General features: G+C 42.0%; 1 protein-coding gene across 1 annotated transcript in view; it reads right to left on the reverse strand.

Moving 5' to 3' along the window:
• Window positions 1–14421, reverse strand: part of RNF10 (ring finger protein 10) — a 33738-nt gene that overhangs the window by 12482 nt on the left and 6835 nt on the right. Inside the window, exons 2-6 of the mRNA XM_027566565.1 lie at window positions 9857–10053; window positions 4592–4791; window positions 3454–3544; window positions 2065–2249; window positions 1849–1985 (exon numbers count right to left, since the gene is read on the reverse strand). Coding sequence (XP_027422366.1) covers window positions 1849–1985; window positions 2065–2249; window positions 3454–3544; window positions 4592–4791; window positions 9857–10053 — 810 coding nt within the window. The remainder of the gene's footprint in view (window positions 1–1848; window positions 1986–2064; window positions 2250–3453; window positions 3545–4591; window positions 4792–9856; window positions 10054–14421) is intronic.

Genomic DNA, 14421 nt, shown 5'->3' on the forward strand with positions numbered 1-14421 from the left:
ATATTGTGTTAGAAATGGAAGATATAATCTAATGAGTTAAGTTTCCTGTGGACATTTAGGTTATTGCCAATTTCTATTACGACTGTAACAAACAAAAAAACAACTATAACAAAAAAATTCCTATACATGCTCTTTGGTACAAATGATTTCTTTATGATACTGAATCAAAGGTTGGGTCTATTTTATATACTATCCGCCTCCCCACATACACACTAAAGGCTGTATCAATTTAAACTCCAAGAACAAGAGTACCCACTTCCCCACCCCTGCCGAAACCCAGCACAGGCATACCTCAGTGATATGCTTATTTGGTTCCACTGTAATAAAGTGAGCATCACAATAAAGCAGGTCACAGATTTTTGTTTCTCAGTGCATACAAAAGTTATTCTTACACTATTCTGCAGTTTATATGCTAGCAATAGCATTAAAACAATGTAGATACTTTAATTACAAAACACTGTTAAAAAACGCTAACCATGGGCTTCCCTGGTGGTTCAGTGGTAAGGAATCCACCTGCAAATGCAGGAGACACAGACTCAATCCCTGGTCTGGGAAGATCCCACATGCCTCAGAGCAACTAAGCCCGTATACCCCAACCACTGAGCCTGTGCTCCAGAGCCTGGTAGCTGCAACTACTGAGCCCATGTGCCACAACTACTGAAGCCCGAACGCCCTGAAGCATGTGCTCCACAACAAGAGAAGCCACACAATGAGGAGCCCACACACCGCAACTAGAGAAAAGCCCACGTAGCAACGAAGACCCAGCACGAGGAGCAAAAAAATGCTAACCATCACCTGACAATGCAGGGTTGCCACAAACCTTCAATCTGTAAAAACTGCCTATCTGTGAAGCACAGTAAAATGAGGTATGCCTGTATTTGCCTCATCCTGGGTGTGTGTGTGTGTCACTGTTACAGGCATTTGTGTAACTCTAGGCAAAGTTAAACTTCTGTAGATACTTGGGAAGTTATTCAGATATCCTCTCCTGGGAAATACTTTGCCACATGCTTAGCCTATTCTTCTACTTGACTGTTAATTTATAGAACATCTGTATGTTCTAGACATTAATCTTTATTTTAAATGTGAAAATCTTCCCCTATTTATCACCTGTTGACTTTAAGGAATTTTGCTGAATCTTAATTCTCATAAAATCAAATTTATCAATCTTTTATTTTATAGCATTGATGGTTTCAGCTTGGTTCAAACACCTTCCCAGGTAAAACCCCAAATAAAGATATTTTCCTATATTTTCTTTTAAAAGTTTTGAATTTTGTTATATTTGATTTTTCAATCCATCAGGAATTGATTTTTATGAATGGTATGAGATACGGATCTAATTTTTTTTTTCCGTAACAGTCAACTGTTTATACCATTTATTGAAAATCCTCTTCTGCCCAAAAACTGCAATGTCACTTTAATGCTCATCTCCATTGGAATACAGAGAATACAACCCCTTGCACTTTCCTACCATAAGCACTGACCACACTCTAGATCCAAATGTCTGGCTACCAGTCTGTCTCTTCGATTAGACTACTGAGTTCCTTGATGACAGGTGTCAAGACTGGCTGACTGTGGAATCCCCCAAAAACTGGGCACAGGGCTAGATACTACTCAACAAAGCCTTATATGTATTTTAATTTTTCATTTCACAAATGAACTAAACTCGAAATCAAGAGTTAAATCATTTTCTGCAAACTTCACCCCCAACCTACTGGAATCCCATGTCTAATTTGGCAATGCTAGAATTGGCTAGCTTAAAGGCTCAGTTTTTGACAGTAGAAAGACATACTCAAGTAGCCTTAACAGATATACCCACCATTATGTGTTCCCCAAATTAACGAAACTCACCTCCAAGATGAATAGGATGGTCTACATTCATCCACTTGGATTTGGGCAAGGCCACCAACACCCCTTTCTCCCTCTTCATCAGTTGCATTGTAATGGTATCACCAACAACATACTGACGTGACTCTGTGGCAACAACACTGTAACATGGACATTCATATGTAGAAGGGCAAGCAGTTGGTAGACTGAGGTCTAATCTGGTAAACACCTCCATCTTACCTCTTTAGATCCTTCTTATGCACAGAACTGTAACAGATGGGACATTTACTCCAGGTCTTCTCACTCAGTGAAAGATAGTGCAGGATGCACGCCCAGCAGAAGATGTGTCCACAACGGGTTATCTTGGCTGCAGTAGGTGGATATAGGCATATTGGGCAAGATGGCACTTCATGGCTACAAATGCGCTGAAACAAACACCACCACAGGTTAAACTGCTTTCAGAACTGACTAGGGACTGTCAGAGCCTCTTCCATCCCCCTCCGCATCCCTATACATCTCTAACAACACATCTTCATAATACAGTTCAACAGTGCAGGTATATCCAAAAGAGCACCTCAAGCAAATCATTAAGGAAACCAAAATAATAATATAATAAAACCACCATATAACAGGTATTTTCAGAGTTCGACATCAAAAGGAAAAAATGACAATCAATATAGATCCCATTAACAAAAAAAGACTTATATGTACACATACATAAAGGCAGGATTCCCTGGTGGCTAAGATGGTAAAGAATCTGCCTGCAATGCAGGAGACCCAGGTTTGATCCTGGGTCAGGAAGATCTCCTGGAGAAGGGAATGGCAACCCACTCCAGTGTTCCTGCCTGAAGAATCCCACAGAGAGAGGAGCCTGGTGGACTACAGTCCATGGAATCGCAAAGAATTGGACACAACCAAGTGACTCATGCACACGCACACACACACACATGCATAAAAAGGATCTAGAAGTAATGTACCAGGAGGAGTCAGTGAGGCTTCTACATTATGTCTGTTTTTTCCCTAAACCAATGCATATAGAACTTAAGTTTCATAGGCTTTCCATGTCACTTTCAGATGATTTTATGAATTTTCACAGTAATGAGAGTGCAGGCCTTGGAGTCTATCACTTTGAAAGGTATTCTACATCACATAACTAGGGGTAACAAAGGGATACCCAGAGCCTGTAACTTCAAGAGAAGACAAGTGCAGCAGTAGCTTGGACTGCAGTACAGCTGTGGGGCTCATTTCATCTGTCACAAGGCCAAGGCCAAATCTCATACTGATGACTACACATGACTACCAATGAAGCAGTGTACATGTTATGAGCCCTTCCAGGGTCAGGAGGATAACCAGAGTTCTCTATTCCCCTGCTTATGTCTTCCCAGAGGAGAGGAGGTAGCAGACATGACTGTTATTACCCTCTTACCCTGCAATGCCTAGTCCTGCAGGAGCCAATTAGCAGAAAATCAACTTTAGACGAAACCAGCAGTGAGCTCTGGAAAATGCCCACAGTAAGGCTAGACAGAAAGATGGATCAGCAGTGCACTCAGCCAAAAGCTGCTGTCACCACAGTCCCTCTCTTTAGTTCACTCTGCCACGCTCAGCTCACAGCTGAGCTGAACTACTCACCACTTGTTCCACAAAGTCCCAGTTGACTAAGGTATCAGGATCAGCAAAATGAACTGTGTAGTCTTGGTCTTCAGACACCACAAACTGGCAGCTAGAAACAGGGAGAGACAAGAAAAGGGCAGACTGTCAGAAATCATTGACAAGCCCTCAGCAGAAAGTCACCATCTCTTCATTTAGAAATCAAACGCAGGAATTAGCAGCCAGGGTCTGTGAGGCACTGAACTAGGACTTCAGCCTGAGTTCCAAGTCCTGACTTTGGAGGGAATCCAAAGACTCAGTGGGTAGGAGTCCAAATCCATGAACTCTGTTTCCTTTGCTCCTGGGCCCAGCCAAGCTGCCTGTAGGCCCTCCCCTCGAACTAAAATTAGCCTAGACAGTGGCTCCATCAACGAGAAGGGAAGCCAGATGTCCTTCCTCACCACCAGAAACCACCAGTCTTCAAGGCAGCAGCAAAGACTGTCCCCACTCAGTCATCTGAGTACCAGGATTTTTTGTTGTTGTTTGTTTGTTTGGGGTTTTTTTGGGCCACGCAGTATGGCTTGGGGATATCTCACTTCCCCAATCAGGGATTTAACCCAGGCCACATCAGTGAAAGCCCAGAATCCTAACCACTATACCACCAGAAACTCCCACCAGTTTTTTTACATAAAATACTAAATGGTTACTTCAGTCTAGACCCAAGGTCAAACTTTACATGAACTAAGGTCACACAAAAGGAAAACAAAAGAGAATCAGTATCTGAACAAATGCATGCCAAACACTCCAGCGTGGCATTCGATTCTCCCGTAATTAATTTCTCCTCCTCTATATGTAAGAGGAATAGCTGAATCTCAAAGTGGTTAGGTAAGTTACTCAAAGTCTAAAGCCAAAATAAGATTCAAATCTGGATTCAATTCCAAAGGAAACATTTTTACTACCTCATCACAATACTAAAGCATTAACTTATTTAAGTATTATATTATTTTAAACACCAAGAACACGTGCTTGAAACACATATGTGTTTTCAAGGCCAGGTGAGAAACAGAGGGAGCAATCAACTCCCTTTCCACCTCTCCCACAGTTGCTTAAAAGAGGCCTCTCAGTACCACAAACGCCCAGAGGCTCATTTCACTCCCCTCCTAAGAGTAGAGGTACTCACTTGGCTTGCAAAAAGAGTTCCTTATTAAAAGGCTTATGTCCCCACTTGTTCCTTTTTCCCCAGCTGCCATGTCCACTGCCTTCAAAATGACCAGCCTGGCCACGGGGTTCAAAAGTGAAATTCAACAAGTGGTTCAGGTTGATCTTCTTCGGACCAGAGAACTGGGCAGGGCTAAACTCTGCCCGTTGAGCCTCTGCTACCTAGAGAGAATGAGAGCAAAGCAGAGGATTTCCAGTTAGGATGACACTTGCTACATGACAGCAGAAGCCAGCACACCCCTCCTCCTACACGGCTTAACCTATGAGCTAAGTAAAACACAGGCTTTTATTTGGTAAACAATCTTCCCAAGAGGGGGTAATGAAAAGGCCACCCAAGATCTAGACGGGGGTGGAAAAAGAGAAAAAGAGCCTCAAACATACAATTACAGATACTTATAAACTGTTTAGTCTACCCTAAGTGGCAATTAACCATTACATGACAAAACCCAGCATGAGCTCCTCTAGCTATCTTGAAGCACAGAGATTTACTTACTGGATTAATGTTTTCACAGTCCCATAAGATTCCGGTACCTTCACTCTTGCTAGCTACTTGCTCCCTGGTCTGTTTCTGGCCAACGTTGAGTCTGTGGAACTACACTCTGGAGGCGGCCTGCAGGCAGCTGCTAACTACCAAAGGCTTCAGGATCCTGCCAGAGACCTCCCATCTAAGACACACGCTGCTATTCACTGTTAATTAAAACTGACAGAATTAGAACACGTAGGCAGACTAAGCTCTGTGTCCAGAAATAAATCCAATCAGCACATTCCAAAACAGTTTAGCAAGAAACCAGCTATGAGAAATGCCACTGCACACAGAGATGGAATCTTTATCATGCTGGGGCTTTTGGAGTCCACTTGACATTCCCAGACTGAAGTGGTACACGTACCTGCTGTGAATCAGTCAGTGCATTTTCTAACCCCACTTTTACACTTAAATTTCAAAAGCACTTGGCCCTGTCACTAAATACTAGTAAACAGTCGCCTTACAAGACTATATACCATTACATGAGTCTCCTATTATGCTTTAGTATCGGATGCAGACTGTTTATGGCTTTTCCAGTGTTAACAAAATAATGCTATGATAAATACACTTAACAGACCTTTGTGCACAAATATTTGAGCGCCTACGATTATTTCTTCTGAATGTATAGTAGGAATTATTGAATCAAAGGAAATTCAAATTTAAGGGTTTTGCTGCTTATTAGTGTATAAGCAGCACCTGCACATACGTGATAAAGAAATCTAAAGAGTACAGACAGGATACAGTCAAAGATACCTTCCATTCCAGAGCCAACCAATATATCCTCTTGAGATCTTTTATGCTTATAGAATCAGAGTACATGACCTTTATGATTAAATCCAGCAGCACAAGATATAGTCAGACAAGCTCTTATCGTAACAAACACTCCACACACACACACCTCCACCCCATCACTGTTTATGTAACTCACCACAGGAAGCGCAGGACTTCCTGGTCATCTCTTACTCTTACTCCCTAGATTCTCATCTCCAATTGGCTCCACTTCCCCTAATCAGTCTTCTGCTCCAATGCCCCAAACCTGGATAAGAGCTTGTGTTCATGCAACAAAACCCCCCCAATTCTCATCCTCTACCTTCATCTTTTTACTCTAACTGGCCCACTGTCTCCGACACTGCCCATCATAATTCCTGATTACAACTTCCAACCTGTCGCCTCTTAGTTCCTTGACATCTTCTCCTCTGATCTGCTTACCCTCTACCCTACCTCTGCTGCCCACTCCCATGAGCACACCACCTAGAGCTGGACTGTCCAATAAAGCAGCCACTGCTATCCAGGCATGTTGGCTACTGAGCACTTGATATGTGGCCAGTACCACATTGTTAAACAGCATTTTAGCTATATGGGATTACCTATATTAACATTAATTTCACTGTTTTTACTGTGGCAACTAGTCTATGGGGTTGCACAGAGTCGGACACAAATGAAGCGACTTAGCAGCAGCAGAAAACTTTGTTACATATGTGGCTTATTTAGCCTTTTTTTTGCACTGGAGGATAATTGCTTTAAAATGTTGTGTTGGTTTCTCCTATACAACATGAATCAGCCATAAGTATACATCTACCCCTTCCCTCTTGAGCCTCCCTCCCTCCCTCCCGCAATGGCTTAGCATCTCAACTGGACGGCACCGCTCTACAGTCCAGACTGCGGTGGTAACAATTCTACCTCTTCCACCATCTTAGCTTTGAGCACCCTACCAGAATCTCACTCCTTTCCCGGCTTGTTTCTGTTAGTTCTGAATCTGACAACAATTTCACCTCCACTGGGATCTCCAAACCAGTGATCCAATCCCCGTCTCCCCAAACTTTTTCCCTTGGCTCTGATTTTATGGTCCATCGCCCCATTCTCCTTGTTGACTGTACTCATCTGGCAGAACGTCCCCCTGATTAATCCACACCAGCATCAGAGCAAGTAAACACGGCTGAAGCTGTGCTGTGCCAACCATACCGTGCCAACCAGCCTCAGTAAAGCAGACTTTTGTGCTGCCCAGCAGTCACACTACAATCTGATTACACTTCTGTGCTCCACTGATTCCCCCCAGTCCCCGAGACAACTCCTCCAGTCCTCAGGCTTCCAAACCTTCTCTCTCACCTCCTCTTTGATATGTCTCTGAGATAGTAAGAACAATCAGAGAACTCCTACGCTTTCCTTCCAGTCGCCTGCCTTCCTCTATTACTGTGGATGAACTGGGGAAGCTCCTAAGCCAATTCCTCAAAAACTCAAGGTCACTTTCAGCAACTCTCTCCCTTTTCTCTCCATCACCTTTTCCCTCTCACCAGAACAATTCCATGAGCAGAGGTATGCTGCAATTTCTTGAACCTTAAAATCTCTTTTGAGTTCACATTCCCCTCAAGCCACTGCCTCTCTGGTCCCCTACAAGAGAAAAACCTCTAGAAACTAATTATCTAAACTTGCTCTTTCTTCTTCCCATTCTCTCTAAATCTATGTCAATCAGGTTTTGTCCTCGTCCACTCCACCAAAGCAGCACAAGGCCCACAACCTGATCCACCTTCATATTTCCAAATCTAATAGTCAGCTTTCCAACTCAATCTTCTTACCCAGCCTAGAAGCACAAGACAAAAACTGATCACTTTCTCCAAACGGTTTTTAGTTCTCTTTCTCCTTTTTTGCAGGTTCCTTATCATCCTGACTCCAGGCTCAGTCCTTGAATCCACTCCCTTTTTGCAACACTCACTCCTTCAAGATCATACTTAGTTCCACAGCTGCAAACACCAAGTGTACCTGGACAGCTCTCTAGCCAAGGTCTTCTCCTTGAACTCTAGATTCAGTTACTAAGAGCCTAGCTCTACTTAGAGATCCAATACACAACACTTCTAAATGAAGTTCTTTATCTCAACACCCCGTCTCCTCCCCAGCCCAAAACCTTGTACCTCTTGAGACTGCCCCCATTTCAGCACATGGTACCTGAATCAGGCCCTTGTCAAAAACATTAGCCACTATTTCCCTGCTTAGACCCCACATCTAGTCTATTTAAAAATCCTGCTGGCTCTTTCTGCAAATATCTCCCCAAGTCTGCTCATCTCGAATCATTACCACTCTGTTTCCATCACTTGAACCAGGGATACCTTAATAAGCTCCTAACCAGTCTCCCTGTTCCCACTCTCCCCTTTAAACTCAAGGGCACGTTCGTTACCTCACTTCTCTTTTGAAGCCCCCAACAGCTTCCCATCTCTCTGAACAAAAGCCAGTGTCCTTCAAGGGCCCATGTGATCTGACCCTCTCGCTCCCGTTCTGGCTTCATTTCCACTTCTCCATCCACGGCAGCCTATCTGCTTTACCTTGAACATAGCAAAAGCACTACCACCTCTGGTCCTACGTATGTGTAAACTCACTCTTCCTAACGCACCCTTCCTCAAAACTGTACTGGGTGCTCCCTGCTTCCTTCAGGACTCAGAAGCCTCAGAGAAGCTTTTACCTTCTCAGGGCAGCTTTCCTCACTCACCTCCTAAAACTTGTCTTTATTACTCTCTATACCTCTCCCTCTCAGTCTACTGTGCTTCAATAAGCACTTACCATTGTATTTATTACAAAACGATTTGTCTCCCCAAACTAAAATATAAACCCCACCCAATGTTGTATTTCAAGCTCTAAACGGTATTTAGTGCACATTAAGTGAGGAATAAATTTCTGGTGAATGAATGAATTCTTCCATGAGTGCATCCATTAAATCTTATTCTATACTGGCTACACAGTATGGAATGTTATGTATGGAACACAGTATGGAACAACAGGATAATATATTTAACCAATAATATATTTAACTTTGAGAGCAGTTGGGCTGTTTCCTAAATCACACAATTACAATGTGGCAGTGAACTCCCTTGTACATAAGTCTTCATGCACTTTCAGAAGATATCTAAGGAACTCCTAAAATCAGAGTACCTGGGACTGCTAGATACTATACATGGTTCAGATGGTAAAGAAACCACCTGCAATGCAGGAGACTCAGTTTCAATCCCTAGGTCATGGAAGATCCTCTGAAGGAGGGAATGGCTACCCACTCCAGTATTCCTGCCTGGAGAATTCCACGGACACAGGAGCCTAGTGGGCTTTAATTCATGAGGTCGAAAAGAGTTGACCCCAACTGAGTGACTAACACTTTCACTTCACTTCATATGTCAAATTAATGTCATTAAGTAATGGTATTTTATTACCTAAATATTCCAAAGGGTACCTACAAATCAAGAGTAGTAATAAAAGGATGATACAAATTAAGGTACCCTAAATTTGCTACAGAGGGTATCAGAGGATGAGATGGCTGGATGGCATCACCATGCAATGAACATGAACTTGGGCAAACTCCGGGAGATGGTGGAGGACAGGGAAGCCTGGCGTGCTGAAGGCCATGCAGTCACTAAGAGTCGGACACCACTGGGGCACTGAGCAACAACAACAAATTTGCTACAATGTCTCACAATCCATGATTATAATGTCTTCTTTCTCTAAGGAAATTTTCTTAATCTTTAAGAGAAGAAAGGAGGCAAAGTTCCAAAATAAGTTAACCCTCAACTACTCAAAACTGCTCCTTCTGGTTCTTCAACTACTCAAACAGTCTGAGAAGTGGGGACCTCTTGCTCCACACCTTCTCCAACCACTAATAAACTGGGGGTGGGGGAGTCAGACCTCATGCTTCTTATGCTCTAGAAAGGACATTCTAAAATTCCGTACCTCATCTCGTCTTCCACCATTAAAAGAAGAGCTAAAGAGTTTGCTGCTGCCGCCGCCCCTTTGAGGAGGCATCTTATTAAAAGTTTTGCTTTTCTGTGAATTGGAGCGACGGGACTGGTTGATAAAATTTTCATTTTTGGGGTAGGAAGGTTCACGTTTGCGATTGTAACGCTTGGATCCACTTGAGTTCTTTCCATCTGAAAGCAATAAATGTGAAAAAATTAGTTAAGAAATGATACACATACTTGGCCAATTACCCTCCACCTCCCATTGAAATTGTATTTAAACAAAGGTAAATGGGCCCTTCCATGACCTCCAAGAAATCTGGTTGGCCCAGACCATTAGTGCTTTGGACAAGACATTACACAGTAAGGCGGATTTCCTTTTTTATTTTAATGAAGCCTAAAGGGTCCCTCCCTGAGAAGGGACACACTACAGATCAAACTGCGTAGACTCAGTTCACAAGCTCTCTTTATAACAGAGCTTAACCACTGCTCTTGCAAAAGTCCATTCAGACACAGTGATAGAAAAGGAACAGGAAAAAGTCTGTCTGTATCAGGAAAAAGTACTTTATCTGGAGGCAGGAAACAAAACATTCTTCTTAACTTACTGCAGCACAGCTAGATCCTATACTGCAATGGTGTGGTCTCGTTTCCAGCACATATATATTCAAGAGGCACAAAAACAAAACAGTAATTACATGTTTTAGAGGTCAAACTGAGAGGCTACTAAATTCACAAAGGACTCTAACGTGTATCGGCCTAAGTTATATCCTTTTAAAAACTGCTTCCTGCTTTTCTTCCTCCAGTTACCAGAACATATGTTCAATTTTGGAATTCAGAAAGAAAAAATTTGTCAGTGCCCACAGAATACCAAACTATAGTGTTTAATTTCCTTTTAGTCTCCATTTTATACACTCATCACACACTTCCACAAAATGATAGGCATATAAGATATACTGTCTTCCACTTATTAATCCATGAGCTAGTTCATGCAGCCCTAGGCTTCAAAAGCAAGATTAACGGCCACATTGTACCTACTGTATGCTTACATACATACAAACATAACATAACCAATTTGCTTTGTAGCTTTTGACTGCAACTCTTTGTGACCCCATGGACTGCAGCCCGCCAGGCTCCTCTGTCCATGGAATTTTCCAGACAAGAATACTGGAGTAGGTTGCCATTTCCTTCTCCAGGGGACCTGACCCAGGGATTGAACCCAAGTCTCTGGCATCTCCTGCAGGGCAAGCGGATTCTTTCACCACGGTGCCAGAGCCTCTTCATACAGACCTGTGTGCATGATTATGTCAAAGTCTCAGAGTAGAATTAGCAGACCAAGTATGCTCATAAAGGCTTTTACAAAATCCTCAGGTTGCTTTCTAGAATCACCGCACCAGTTTATTTATATTCTAACAGCACTACAAAAGAGGATATCTTACTACGCTCTTTATAATACTGAGGTGGATAAACTGTGCTAAATTGAAAGGTCAAAATAATTTGTTTTAAACGTGAATTTCTGAAGACTAGCAGCAAACATTTTTTCTATTAACCGTTTGTATTTCGTGTAAAGAGTTCGTTTGTATTTTTTGCCCCATTTTTTTCTACTGGAGAACAAAGAACTCTGACCAGACAGTTAACATGTGCCAAAGTTTGCCAGCTTAAAGGGGGGCAAAATAAAACCTGAGAACCACACCAAGTAAGAAAAGGTGAATAAAGGTGGAAGGACCCAGATTAGTCTTTGGAAAAAAAAAAAAGACTAATTTTTTTTCTTGTCCCTTCAATACTCACTCCAGTTTGCCTTATTTCAACATAGAGATCTGACCAAATCAATTCTGTACACTAATTCAATGGCTTTAAAAGCAATAACAGGACTCCTGGTTCAAGATGGTGGAGCAGAAGGACGTGCGTTCCTCTTCTCCCGCAAGAGCACCAAAACGGCAATTAGCTGTTGAACAACATCAACAGGACGACGCTGGAACCCACCAAAAAAAGATACCCCACGTCCAAAGACAAAGAAGCAGCCACAGTGAGACGGTAGGAGGGGCACAATCACGATAAACTCAAATCCCATACCTCCGTATGGGTGGGTGACCCACAGACTGGAGAACAGTAATACCAAAGAAGTTCTTGCAGTGCTGTGAAGATTGTGAACCCCAAGTCAGGCTTCCCAGTCTGGGGATCCGGCAAAGGGACTGGGAATCCCCAGGAAATCTGACCTTGCGGGCCAGCAGCATTTGATTATAGAATTCCCACACGATTGTGGGAAACAGACTCCAGTCTCAGAGGGAAGAAAAAAATTTTTGCAAGGACCAAGACCCAGAGGAGAGGAGCAGTGACCCCACAGGAGACTGAACCAGAACTACCTGGTAGTGTTGGAGGGTCTCCTGTGGAGCATGGGTTAGCAGGGGCTCACCACAGTGATGGGGGCACTGGAAGGTCCCCCTGGCGTAAACCTTCTTGGAGTTTGCCATTAACCCTACCATAGAGCCCGCTGACTGCAGGGCTGGGTCGCCTCAGGCCAAACAACTACCTGGGAAGGAGTGCAACCCCACCAATCAACAGATAATTGAATTAAAGCTTTATTGAGCAAGGCCCTACCCACCAGAACAAGACCCAGTTTTTCCCATCACCAGTCCCTCCCATCAGGAAGCTTACACAAGCCTCTTAGCCTCATCCATCAGAGGGCAGACAGAAGCAGCAAGAAGCACCATCTCACAGGAACTAAAACAAAAACCATGTTACAGAAAGTTAATTACGAAAAAGCAGAAAGTTATGTCCCAGAAGAAGGGACAAGATAAAACCCCAGAAAAACAACTAAATGAAGTGGAGATAGGCAACCTTCCGGAAAAAGAATTCAGAATAATGGAGTGAATATAATCCAAGATCTTGGGAAAAGAATAGAGGCAAAGATTAAGATGCGAGAAATGTTTACCAAAGACCTAGAAGAACTAAAGATCAAAGAGATGAATAATACACTACAAGGAACCAACAGCAGAATAACTGAAACAGAAGAATGGATAAATGACCTGGAGGACAGAATGATGGAAATCACTGCCACGGAACAGAATATAGAAAAAAGAATGAAAAAAAAAAAAATAAAAAAATAAAAAAAAAAAAAAAAGAAGACAAAACAGCAAAAAAAAAAAAAAAAAAAAAAAAAGAAAGAAAAAAGAATGAAAAGAAATGAAGACAGCCTAAGAGACTTCGGGGACAACATTAAATGCACCAACATTCACATTATAGGGGTCCCAGAAAGAGGCGAGAGAGAGAAAGGATCTGAGAAAATATCTGAGGAGACAAGAGCTGAAAACTTCTGGAACATGGGAAAGGAAATAGTCAGCCAAGTCCAGGAAGTACAGCGAGTCCCATGCAGTATAAACCCAAGGAGGAACACACAGAGACACATAGAAACCAAACTGACAAAAATTAAAGATAGAGATAAGGGAACTCCCGTCCAAGCTAGCTGATTTCTCAACAGAAACTCTACAAATCAGAAGAGAATGGTGGGATACATTTAAAGTGATGAAAGGGAAGAACCTACAGCCAAGAAGATTCCACCCAGCAAGACTCTCCTTCAGATTTGATGGAGAAATCAAAAGCTTTCCAGACAAGCAAAAGTTAAGAGAAGTCAGCACCACCAAACCAGTTTTACAACAGATGCTAAAAGGAACTTCTTTAGGCAGGAAACACAAAAGAAGGAAAAGACCTACAGAAAATAAACCCCAAACAATTAAAACGGTAATAGGATCATACATATCGATAAATACCTTAAATGTAAATGGACTAAATGCACCAACGAAAATGCAGAGACTGGCTGGGGAGATGAAAGCATGTGCATGTACGCACTTCCACTTACCACATCACTCTGCTTGACCCCCTCCAAGTTGTAGGCAATTATATTGTTAAGTTAATCATGTTCTCATTATGGCTTGCAACTGTAATTATCTCTTATTTTTTCTCTAGCTATTGATTGGGAAAACTGATTCAGAATTATCTTGAAAACTTTTGAAAAATACACACACTCAGGTATCGCTTTTTTTCTCCAGAGCTCCAGATATGTTTCTAATGAGCAGTCATGTTTAAACTGGACTACATAATGATGTTTTACTTTTACCTAATTTGTTTCATTTTTTCATTTCATATTCAGTGCTCCCATTTCATTTAGTTTATGTTCTCCAATTTCTCTTCTCTTTTTGACGTTTCCTCTCAAGCCTTTATCAAGTGTAGTAGAGAAGCTTTTGTATATACATATATAAATATGTATAATATATACAGTTTAGAAAACTTACCAATTTTTGCCTAACTAAAAAAGTTATGACATTTTGACTCCACGTGTCTGACTTAGTATGAATAGAATGCTAGATTACTACTTAAAAAATAGATATGCAACAAAGCTTTACTATACAGCATAGGGAACTATAGTCAATATCTTGTAATAACCCATGATGGAAAATAATTTTAAAAAATAACATGTGTGTTTATATAACTGAACCACCTTGCTGTGCACCTGAAACATTCTAAGTCGTCTATACGTCAATAAATTTTTCCTTTTAATTTAACAGA

The sequence above is a fragment of the Bos indicus x Bos taurus genome, chromosome 17 (assembly GCF_003369695.1).
Source record: "Bos indicus x Bos taurus breed Angus x Brahman F1 hybrid chromosome 17, Bos_hybrid_MaternalHap_v2.0, whole genome shotgun sequence".
NCBI lineage: Eukaryota > Metazoa > Chordata > Mammalia > Artiodactyla > Bovidae > Bos > Bos indicus x Bos taurus.